Consider the following 11,822-nt stretch of genomic DNA (forward strand, 5'->3'; position numbering starts at 1 on the left):
TCTTTTCCACATCTCGGAGCTCTTGAAATAAGGTCTTTGAACTGAGGGAGAGTTTTTTTTATTAGTTTCCAAACAGGGGTGCACTGCCTGTCAGCGATAGATTCCGATAGGATGTTGGAGTTGGGGCCGTTCAGGTATTTTCTTTTGATCACTTCTGTCCACCAGGCTCCTTTCCCGTTGAGAATTCTCCATACCAGCTTGAAGCCCATGGCCATGTTGGCCAACCTTGGTATTCGTATTCCTAGCCCTCCTTTTTCGAAAGGTAAAATAACCTTGCCCCATTTAACAAGACTGAACTTTTTGGAGTCCTGCCTTCCTCCCTGCCACAAAAAGCTCCTAACAATTAATTCCATGTGCTTATGGATGCTGGCTGGGGCAAGAGTGGTTGCGAACTGATATATGGGGAGAGCAGATAGGATGGCTTTTATGAGAATTGTCCTTCCAGCCAGGTTGAGCCATGTCACACCCCAGCTCTGAAGTTTCCCTCTCAGCTTCTCAATTAGTTTCACCCAAATTTCTGTTTTGACCGATTCCTTTGCTAATGGCAATCCTAGGTACATGAAATGGGTCCAGTTCCTTTGTGCTGGGATGTCCAGGATTGAGGAGATTCTCTGAATAATTTGCCTGGGGACGTTCCAGGTGTATATCATGCACTTATTGTTATTGAGCTTACCTCCGGAGACATGTAGAAAGAGCTCTAGCATTTTCTTGAACCTTCTTGCCATGAGACTGGAGGCTCCTCCAATTAGGAGGGTATCATTAGCGAAGAGTGAGTGATTTATCCCCTTGGTTCCCAGCACTATACTGATACCTGTGATTTCTTTTTGCCTACGCCTATTTTCCAGGTGAATTCTTAGTGTTTCGGCCACGATGATGTATAGAAATGGGGAGAGCGGACAGCCTTGTCTCAGACCCCTTGAGCTTCTGAAGAAGTTTCTTGGCCTACCATTGATTAGAGGGGCTGTCCAAGGGAATGAGATACATTCCATGATCCTGCTGATAAAGGTGCTGGATATTCCAAATTTCCCAAGGGCTGCCTTAAGAAATTGGTGGTTAACTCTATCAAAGGCATTGGCCATGTCTAGTTTAATAATCATACCCTTTTCCTTTCTATTTATGCTGCTATGGATTGCCTCTTGGATAAGGATAACGTTATCCGTGATTTGTCTTCTAGGGACGAAGCCTCCTTGATTCTCAGAGATAAGGGAGGGGAGAAGCTTTTTTAGCCTGTTGGCTAGAATTTTGGTGATGATTTTATAGGAAACATTGCTCAGAGAGATTGGGCGGAATCGGTCGAAGGATTGGGGGTTGGGATCCTTGGGGATAAGGGCTAAGTGAGAAGATTTAATGCTGTTCCCCATTTTACACTTTGAGAAGAAGTTCTTTACCATTTTGGTGAAGTCTTTTTTGATGGTTTCCCAGTGATTTCTGTATAATGCCACTGTGAACCAATCTGGGCCCGGTGCCTTGTCCTGCGCCATGCCGAAGATCGACCCCTCTATTTCCTCTGTCGTGACCTCTTTGTCCAGCTCGTTGTTTTGGTCTGCTAAGATTTTGTTTTCAATTAGGCTTAGGAATTCCTCATTATCGTTGGGCTGGATGTCGGCTGATAGAAGGGCACAGAAGTGTCTGGACGCAGCCTCTTTTATTTCTTCTTGTTCTCTGAGCTCTCTTCCTTCAACCATGATTCTCTCTATATGGTTCCCTGCCCACCTGAGTTTTAGGCTATTGTGAAAAAAGGAAGTGTTTTTGTCTCCGGCTTTGAGCCAAAGGCAGTGAGACTTTTGTCTCTGTTCTTCTTCTTCCATCCTGTTCTGCTTATACAGTTCTTTGTACATTTCATTCTCCTTGACCTGGTCTTCCTCTGAATACTGGATTCGCTCCTTTTCGTGTCTCCATTGTTCCAGCTGTGATTGGAGATCAGTTCTTTTTTTACTTTCCTCAGCAGCGTTTATTCTTGCCCATTGCTTCATAACGGTCCTGAGGGATTTGAGCTTAGTTTCCCAGATATAGTGAGGCGAGCCAATAATTTCTTTTGCCCACTTCTCCTTTATCATGTTTTGAAATTCTTCTTTGCTGTCCCATGCCTTGTTGTATTTGAAGGGGAGAGGCCCCATTTTCTTACCTTTGTCTAGGATCAGAGCCACTGATTTATGATCTGAAATGAAACCATGGATGATTTTGCTTTGGATATTTGAGAATCTTGCTGCTGTTCCTTCTTGAGCGAGGATTCGGTCTAATCTCTCTTTTATATTGTTGCTGCCTGTTCTTTTATTGCTCCAGGTAAATCTCCCGTTGAGTGGAGGAATGTCCACTAGATTATGGATTTCGAGTGTTCCAAATTTGCCAATAGAGGGTTGGGGGGATGCTATTCCACAGTATTTTGGCAAGGGTTTTGTTTTTCTTGGGGTAGGGATAGCTATTCCCCAAATTTTTTTGAAGGAGGGTGATCTGATTGGGCAGTTCACCTATCGTTAATGGGCTGGTGATGAGCTTCCAGCAGTTTCGAGCATAAGAGCAATCTAGGAAGAGGTGGTTGCTGCTTTCTTCCGCTGCTCTGCACAGGCAGCATATCGAGGGACCAAGGATGCCTTTCTTCCTTAGATTTTCCGTTGTGAGGATTTTGCTTTTAAGGAGGGTCCAATTAAAGAATTTTATCTTTGGAAGGCATTCCGGATTCCAGGTTGCTTTATAAAGAGGCCAGTTATTGGAGGGTGTGGCATTTTGGAGGATTTTGTATCCTTCTCTGACTGTGTAGATTCCGCCATTGGGGTCCCAGATGAACTTATCCTCGGACGTTCTGTTTAGGGGGCCTGACCCTGAGAGAGATAGTTTGAGGTTGGCCCACTGATCCCTTAGGTTATTTGGGAGGATGAGATGCTTCCAGCCTAGCCACCTATTTTGGTCCCAAGAAGAAATATCATATAGGGACTTAAGATTTTTCTCTTCCATCCACAAATGCAGAGCCTTGAGATTTGGAAGAGTTTCTCTTGCTTCTGAGCCCATTATGCGATCAGTCCAAATGTTTATATCTTTTCCACATCTCAGAGCTCTTGAAATAAGGTCTTTGAACTGAGGGAGAGTTTTTTTTATTAGTTTCCAAACAGGGGTGCACTGCCTGTCAGCGATAGATTCCGATAGGATGTTGGAGTTGGGGCCGTTCAGGTATTTTCTTTTGATCACTTCTGTCCACCAGGCTCCTTTCCCGTTGACAATTCTCCATACCAGCTTGAAGCCCATGGCCATGTTGGCCAACCTTGGTATTCGTATTCCTAGCCCTCCTTTTTCGAAAGGTAAAATAACCTTGCCTCATTTAACAAGACTGAACTTTTTGGAGTCCTGCCTTCTTCCCTGCCACAAAAAGCTCCTAACAATTAATTGCATGTGCTTATGGATGCTGGTTGGGGAAAGAGTGGTTGCGAACTGATATATGGGGAGAGCAGATAGGATGGATTTTATGAGAATTTTCCTTCCAGCCAGGTTGAGCCATGTCACACCCCAGCTCTGAAGTTTCCCTCTCAGCTTCTCAATTAGTTTCACCCAAATTTCTGTTTTGACCGATTCCTTTGCTAGTGGTAATCCCAGGTACATGAAATGGGTCCAGTTCCTTTGTGCTGGGATGTCCAGGATTGAGGAGATTCTCTGAATAATTTGCCTGGGGACGTTCCAGGTGTATATCATGCACTTATTGTTATTGAGCTTACCTCCGGAGACTTGTAGAAAGAGCTCTAGCGTTTTCTTGAACCTTCTTGCCATGAGACTGGAGGCTCCTCCAATTAGGAGGGTATCATCAGCGAAGAGTGAGTGATTTATCCCCTTGGTTCCACGCACTATACTGATACCTGTGATTTCTTTTTGCCTACGCATATTTTCCAGGTGAATTCTTAGCGTTTCGGCCACGATGATGTATAGAAATGGGGAGAGTGGACAGCCTTGTCTCAGACCCCTTGAGCTTCTGAAGAAGTTGCTTGGCCTACCATTGATTAGAGGGGCTGTCCAAGGGAATGAGATACATTCCATGATCCTGCTGATAAAGGTGCTGGATATCCCAAATTTCCCAAGGGCTGCCTTAAGAAATTGGTGGTTAACTCTATCAAAGGCATTGGCCATGTCTAGTTTAATAATCATACCCTTTTCCTTTCTATTTATGCTGTTGTGGATTGCCTCTTGGATAAGGATAACGTTATCCGTGATTTGTCTTCTAGGGACGAAGCCTCCTTGATTCTCAGAGATAAGGGAGGGGAGAAGCTTTTTTAGCCTGTTGGCTAGAATTTTGGTGATGATTTTATAGGAAACATTGCACAGAGAGATTGGGCGGAATCGGTCGAAGGATTGGGGGTTGGGATCCTTGGGGATAAGGGCTAAGTGAGAAGATTTAATGCTGTTCCCCATTTTACACTTTGAGAAGAAGTTCTTTACCATTCTGGTGAAGTCTTTCTTGATGGTTTCCCAGTGATTTCTGTAGAATGCCACTGTGAACCCATCTGGGCCCGGTGCCTTGTCCTGCGCCATGCCGAAGATCGACCCCTCTATTTCCTCTGTCGTGACCTCTTTGTCCAGCTCGTTGTTTTGGTCTACTGAGATTTTGTTTTCAATTAGGCTTAGGAATTCCTCATTATCGTTGGGCTGGATGTCGGCTGATAGAAGGGCACAGAAGTGTCTAGACGCAGCCTCTTTTATTTCTTCTTGTTCTCTGAGCTCTCTTCCTTCAACCATGATTCTCTCTATATGGTTCCCTACCCGCCTGAGTTTTAGGCTATTGTGAAAAAAGGAAGTGTTTTTGTCTCCGGCTTTGAGCCAAAGGCAGTGAGACTTTTGTCTCTGTTCTTCTTCTTCCATCCTGTTCTGCTTATACAGTTCTTTGTACATTTCATTCTCCTTGACCTGGTCTTCCTCTGAATACTGGATTCGCTCCTTTTCGTGTCTCCATTGTTCTAGCTGTGATTGGAGATCAGTTCTTTTTTTACTTTCCTCAGTAGCGTTTATTCTTGCCCATTGCTTCATAACGGTCCTGAGGGATTTGAGCTTAGTTTCCCAGATATAGTGAGGCGAGCCAATAATTTCTTTTGCCCACTGCTCCTTTATCATGTTTTGGAATTCTTCTTTGCTGTCCCATGCCTTGTTGTATTTGAAGGGGAGAGCCCCATTTTCTTACCTTTGTCTAGGATCAGAGCCACCGATTTATGATCTGAAATGAAACCATGGATGATTTTGCTTTGGATATTTGAGAATCTTGCTGCTGTTCCTTCTTGAGCGAGGATTCGGTCTAATCTCTCTTTTATATTGTTGCTGCCGGTTCTTTTATTGCTCCAGGTAAATCTCCCGTTGAGCGGAGGAATGTCCACTAGATTATGGATTTCGGGTGTTCCAAATTTGCCAACAGAGGGTTGGGGGGATGCTATTCCACAGTCTTTTGGCAAGGGTTTTGTTTTTCTTGGGGTAGGGATAGCTATTCCCCAAATTTTTTTGAAGGAGGGTGATCTGATTGGGCAGTTCACCTATCGTTAATGGGCTGGTGATGAGCTTCCAGCAGTTTCGAGCATAAGAGCAATCTAGGAAGAGGTGGTTGCTGCTTTCTTCCGCTGCTCTGCACAGGCAGCATATCGAGGGACCAAGGATGCCTTTCTTCCTTAGATTTTCCGTTGTGAGGATTTTGCTTTTAAGGAGGGTCCAATTAAAGAATTTTATCTTTGGAAGGCATTCCGGATTCCAGGTTGCTTTATAAAGAGGCCAGTTATTGGAGGGTGTGGCATTTTGGAGGATTTTGTATCCTTCTCTGACTGTGTAGATTCCGCCATTGGGGTCCCAGATGAACTTATCCTCGGACGTTCTGTTTAGGGGGGCTGACCCTGAGAGAGATAGTTTGAGGTCGGCCCACTGATCCCTTAGGTTATTTGGGAGGATGAGATGCTTCCAGCCCAGCCACCTATTTTGGTCCCAAGAAGAAATATCATATAGGGACTTAAGATTTTTCTCTTCCATCCACAAATGCAGAGACCTGAGATTTGGAAGAGTTTCTCTTGCTTCTGAGCCCATTATGCGATCAGTCCAAATGTTTATATCTTTTCCACATCTCGGAGCTCTTGAAATAAGGTCTTTGAACTGAGGGAGAGTTTTTTTTATTAGTTTCCAAACAGGGGTGCACTGCCTGTCAGTGATAGATTCCGATAGGATGTTGGAGTTGGGGTCGTTCAGGTATTTTCTTTTGATCACTTATGTCCACCAGGCTCCTTTCCCGTTGAGAATTCTCCATACCAGCTTGAAGCCCATGGCTATGTTGGCCAACCTTGGTATTCGTATTCCTAGCCCTCCTTTTTCGAAAGGTAAAATAACCTTGCCTCATTTAACAAGACTGAACTTTTTGGAGTCCTGCCTTCCTCCCTGCCACAAAAAGCTCCTAACAATTAATTGCATGTGCTTATGGATGCTGGCTGGGGCAAGAGTGGTTGCGAACTGATATATGGGGAGAGCAGATAAGATGGCTTTTATGAGAATTTTCCTTCCAGCCAGGTTGAGCCATGTCACACCCCAGCTCTGAAGTTTCCCTCTCAGCTTCTCAATTAGTTTCACCCAAATTTCTGTTTTGACCGATTCCTTTGCTAATGGCAATCCCAGGTACATGAAATGGGTCCAGTTCCTTTGTGGTGGGATGTCCAGGATTGAGGAGATTCTCTGAATAATTTGCCTGGGGACGTTCCAGGTGTATATCATGCACTTATTGTTATTGAGCTTACCTCCAGAGACTTGTAGAAAGAGCTCTAGCGTTTTCTTGAACCTTCTTGCCATGAGACTGGAGGCTCCTCCAATTAGGAGGGTATATGTTGTATATGGAGTATTCCTCTTTTGAGGCTTTGTTCTGCATGTCTGTTCTTATCCACCAACTGCAGGGCTTTTGCTCTTTGAGTTCCCATTTGCTTTTGTCCCATAGTGTTCCTATGCCTCCTGAGGCACCATCTGCACTTGTTGCTACACCTGAATAACTTTTGCTTCTTTTCATGTGGCTTTGGAATTCTTGTTTCGTGATTTTGGTCTCCTGTAGTAGGAGGAGGTCTGGATGTTCAGATTTGAGAAGATCTCAGACTGCATTTGTTTTTAGGGAGGAGCCCATCCCCCTACAATTCCAGGAGACCAATATCATCATTTACCTTGTTTGGTATTTGCCCCGCTTTTCTCTTTCATTTTTTCTTCGCTTCCTTTTGATTTGTCTAGAAATGTGTCCATTGGTTGCTGCGTTCCGGTGGCCATTTCTTTTGTTGCGTTTTCTCTTATTTATTTGTTAGACTTTCTTCCAACTTTTCTGGGGGGATCTGTGGAGAGGTTGTTTTCCTTTGATTTGTTTCTGGTTAAGATTCTTTCCACTGTTGGGGGAGGAGACTGGGGGAGGGGGCTGGGGGAGATGATGGCGTGTTGTGGGGAAAAGTATCCGACTCGGAATGACCCTATCCCTACTCTAAGGGTGATAGTTCCTTAGCAACAACTGAAAGTAAAGCTTTGATATTTTTCCTTTATGAAAGTACAGAGAAGGAAGAATAGATTGACCAACCGATGTCTTTCGCTTTTGTCGATCCTGTCTTCTCTCTTTGCCTCTTGTTCCCAGCTCCTTGCTCCCTTTGCCGGCCCAGCTACACAAAGATCCTGCAAAAACAAGAGAGGGAAACTACAAGAAACATGTACTCATACCTGATGCATGGATTAGAATGAATCAAATATACAGATAAAAACAATACATCATTGCAATACAAGTATACAGGAGAACATCAAAGCTTTATTGATAGAAGAAAAAGGTTCTGAGAAGGTTACAACCATAAATGGCTCCAATCCAGCAGCACCTCCCCAGAAGCAAGAAATCTCCTCTTCCCCTCTATAAAAGCAATCACCCAATAGCTCTAACTATAAACCAACAGCACTTCCTTGCTTTGCACAAAATTCCAGCCTCTCTAGACCTCATAGAAGAGCTCTATATATAGGAGATTTGGAGAAAGGATGAGTCAGCTTGAGACTGACCTAAAGCTGCCTTGTGTCCTCTCCCTCTTCAGTTAAACTTCAGTTCTTGAGTCCACTTGGAGATCCTTGCTTCCACATGGAGATCAAGTACCTCTTACTCATCATAGGGCGAATTCCTTGAACCAAGTGTCAGTTTGGAAGCTTCCTGGGCAGTTGACACCTTGCAGAATGATTGTGCCACTTGGCCAATCTCACCCAGCGCAGGTAGCCTTCATTGGTTTTGACTTTCAGCGCAGGTACAAGGAGGAGCAGTTGACATTCAGCGCAGATGCTCAGTGGAGCAGCTGACATGATCCAAAAATAGCCTGTTTTTGAGTGTTTTCAGGTGGAGAACTGATAGGAAGTGCTGTGGTTTGCTGACCTTGTTCCTCTAGGGGTAAGAACAACATGTTTAGGGACTGAGGATCCCTGTAATTATTGACATTTCATGCTCCATGCTGCGAGGCACAAAAATGTCTATAACAGTTGCCCCCTAAAGTATGAGGTCGTTTATCGGGTGAAATGCTTTATCCAGAGGGTCCGAAGTTCATTCAAGTGCTGAGAGGTGCCCTGTAATACAATACAATACAATATATTATTTTTCATTCTGTTTTCATGATCTAGCTGAGGCGGGCATTCCCATGCTCAGCTTTATAAATACATTTTGGTACATAGAACAGACGATCGTCTGATGGTAGGCTGATAATTTTCTGCTGAAATTATCATCCTTTGAATAGGATGATCATCTGCTGCAATGATGTACATGACAAATTCTTTTATATTTCCTGAATATGTATCGCAGCCCGGATGGATGAAACTAGATCCGGGGTCTTCAAACTCGTTCGATCTTCACTCTAAGTACAATTCGATCCATGTGAGAATTTCGCTGAAGTCGAACATGGAAAGACATCGCTTGATTACCGATCAATGATGAAAAACCGTTAACAAGCGCGAGAGGAATCACCGATAATGATAATGACCCTCAAGGTACTGCAGTACAATTCACGTGGCATGAATAAAGGACTTGGCGTCGAACGGCATGCAAAATCTTCTGGTCGAAGGTCATTGATGTATACCTGTCGCCGGAAGTGAGAAACTTTCCATTGAGGCATGCAAGCTTCAAAGTACTGATGGGGTTGTTCCTAGATCAACTTCTTGGATAATGAGCTGAAGTCGACAAGAAGCGATCCGTCAAAGGAGGGCCTTAATGAATCCCACATCAATGACACGGAACGGAGCTAATGATTTTAGTGGAGGTGAAAACAAACTGTGACATATGATTCAGGGTGGCGATCATGAATGGATGAAGGATAATGTATGGCAGTGGATGGGACACGGTTGACACTTTCAGAATGACCTCTCTTGAACATATAACGACACTAATGCGATGGATCGGTAGCATTACCCCAAAATGTGGATGGTTTGGCGAAGACCATGGTGATGAGACCGGTGAATGAAACAACCCAACCCGATGTGGTACGGAAGAAAAGTGTCATGTTCAAGAGCGACTTGCTACCATTAAGCTTTGATGTTCTCCCAATTTTTCCCCAGTCATTTCTGACCAGTACCTCTTTATTTTTGTCAAGCTTGAGGAGGATAACATATGCTTGTTCTATAACCTGCCCTTCGGGCAAGCCCATCGCTATGATTTAACGAGCTTAGCGATAGGGAAACTCGTTCTCGTCTAAAGACAAGTTTGTCGCTATTTAATCATTTTAACGAGTCTAACGACAAGGAAAACTCGGTCCTTTTCATTTTTAGAGAGTCTGAAAAGGTACAGAAAGTTAACTCCATAATTCCTTTTTCGTCATCTAATCCCTTAAGTCCGAAAAAGTATAAAACAATACAGAAGGGATGGGTGTTCGGTACTTTTAACGAGCCGAACAAGACAAGCGCTCGATCTTTTTGTGTAATAATCCCTCAGGTCCAAAAAGATTAAAGTCTAAAAGAGGGATAGCTCTTCCGGTCCCTTTAACGAGCTGGAAGGCCAGAACTCGGCAAACTTTTCATATTTTACGAGTCAGAAAAGAGCTCAAAGATGAATCGTCTTTTGAGGAATGAGTGATAAACAGGGATAGCAACTGATTCCAGGTACAAATTGGAATTTTCCAATCACGGCAGTGTCACAAGGATGGCTAGGTGAAATCACTCTTCGCAGATGTTCCTCAAAATGGGTAAACACACAAATGGAAGTGAATGATCGGCCAAATGACAGTGGAGGTGACGGTGCACAAACACGACCAAGGCTTTTATGGCTGATGAATTTACGATCTCAGAAGGTTATTTACCGGGATAGGTTCTTTTTTTAGATAAAAATGAGCTTAAACTCTGGAGGGAACATTGCTCACTGCTTTTATTTATTTTTTAACGAGCATGAAGACCGCGTTAAAACTGCTCGGATCTTGCGTTTATTTTTTAACGAGCATGAACCATGTGCTAAAACTGCTTGAAATACCAGTCATAAAATAAGAATGCCTCCTCTAAGGTTCCATTTTTTATAGAGCTTGCGCCTTACCAAAGCTATGCTCCAACTCATCCTTCCTTTATGTAAGTTCGGAAAACGGTTAATCTTAAAACCAGATAAATAACCGCCCCTAGCTTACACTCCAAAAGGTTTGCATGCCCCCAGGTATAGGATAGAATTTCGAGGCTGCCCCTCTTCTCCCCCACTTCTGCTCTTCTTTGGGTGTTCCCAGCTACTTGTCACCTTGCTTATCTAATGTTTAACGATACTAGTCTTCTCGTTATTTTAAGGGGTATTACGCGGTACTTGTCTTCCCGTCGGCCCAACTTTTAACGAACAGCTGTTTGTGACAAGAGAAGAACACTTCTCAAAGACAAAACATTGGTGTTATTGAAGGAGGCTTGCCTCTTTCTTATTATCCAAAGACGGTTCTATTCGCTGCCGCAAATCAATCTCTTTCTTTGGCGATGTCTATCATTAGGTTACTCAAAGATGGTTACCCTATGTCACAACAATAGAATCTCTTTCTTTGGAGGCTGCCCCTACTTATCCTTCAAAACATTTGTTTTAATGGGTGAGGCTTGCTTTTCCCCAAAGATGGTTACTGCTTGTTGCAATAAGGGAATTCCTACTTGGGCATTGCCCACTTCTTTAGACAAAGGTGAATGACTCTTTTGCCAAACACATAACTTTAACAAAAGAATACTATTCCAGAACAACCCCTCTTCCATCCACGGACGGGGTACGGACTAGTCATATTCTTCTGCGGAAATTCTACCTTATACCCAGGGTTTCTTCTGCCCGAAGCAGACCAGGGTGCATGCCCCCTGGGTTCCAGTCTTTCTTTCCGAATCACTCGCACTCATCGGGAAGGAGGACTGGGGGTGGAGGCATATCTTGAGTGAACAGACCATTTAGGATTGGTATTTGACTATTTGTGATGCGAGATCCCGGAAATGAAAGTTTGTCTACGAGCTTGACCATCCTTCCTTCGTGTGGAAAACACATTACTCTAAAGAGTGAGGAGACTATCGCTCCCATGCAATAAATATAGTCACGTCCAAGGAGTAGGTTATAATCCAAGGGTCCTTGGACGAACATCACGTTCAAATTAACGGTCTTCCCTTTCAATGTAACAGGCACATTGGGGAGGATTCCTAATGGTCGACTGGTTCCTTTATCAAAACCTGAGAGATTTCTTAACTCAGGTAAAAGCGCCGGGGAACCCAGTGCTTTCCAAGCAACAGAGGAAAGGATACTCACAGACGCCCCTTCATCAATGATAGTACCAGCCATAATCATTCTATAGATCTGGACAATGATTCTGAATGGTATACTGGCTGGTAACCGGGGTCTGCCTAGTTGATTCCAATCA

At 43.8% G+C, this 11,822-nt stretch overlaps 1 protein-coding gene across 1 annotated transcript; it reads right to left on the bottom strand.

The window, feature by feature from the left end:
- Window positions 1–495: 495 nt before the first annotated feature.
- LOC149178597 (uncharacterized) lies at window positions 496–2,117 on the bottom strand. The gene is made up of 2 exons (XM_089422159.1): window positions 1,389–2,117; window positions 496–624 (listed from the first exon to the last, which is right to left on the bottom strand). Exons 1-2 carry the CDS (start codon window positions 2,115–2,117, stop codon window positions 496–498), a joined length of 858 nt encoding a protein of 285 aa, XP_089278285.1.
- Between the last annotated feature and the right edge of the window lie 9,705 nt (window positions 2,118–11,822).

This window comes from Pinus tabuliformis, chromosome 4_1 (assembly GCF_031772625.1).
Source record: "Pinus tabuliformis cultivar Carrire ecotype Pingquan chromosome 4_1, CPIR1, whole genome shotgun sequence".
In the NCBI taxonomy this organism is placed as follows: domain Eukaryota; kingdom Viridiplantae; phylum Streptophyta; class Pinopsida; order Pinales; family Pinaceae; genus Pinus; species Pinus tabuliformis.

Coding starts and splice junctions, on each gene's coding strand:
- LOC149178597 (XM_089422159.1), bottom strand. CDS start 2,117: ATGGGGCCTCTCCCCTTCAAATACAACAAGGCATGGGACAGCAAAGAA. Junction 625..1,388: donor AAAAAGACTTCACCAAAATG/GTAAAGAACTTC, acceptor GAACGTCCCCAG/GCAAATTATTCAGAGAATCT.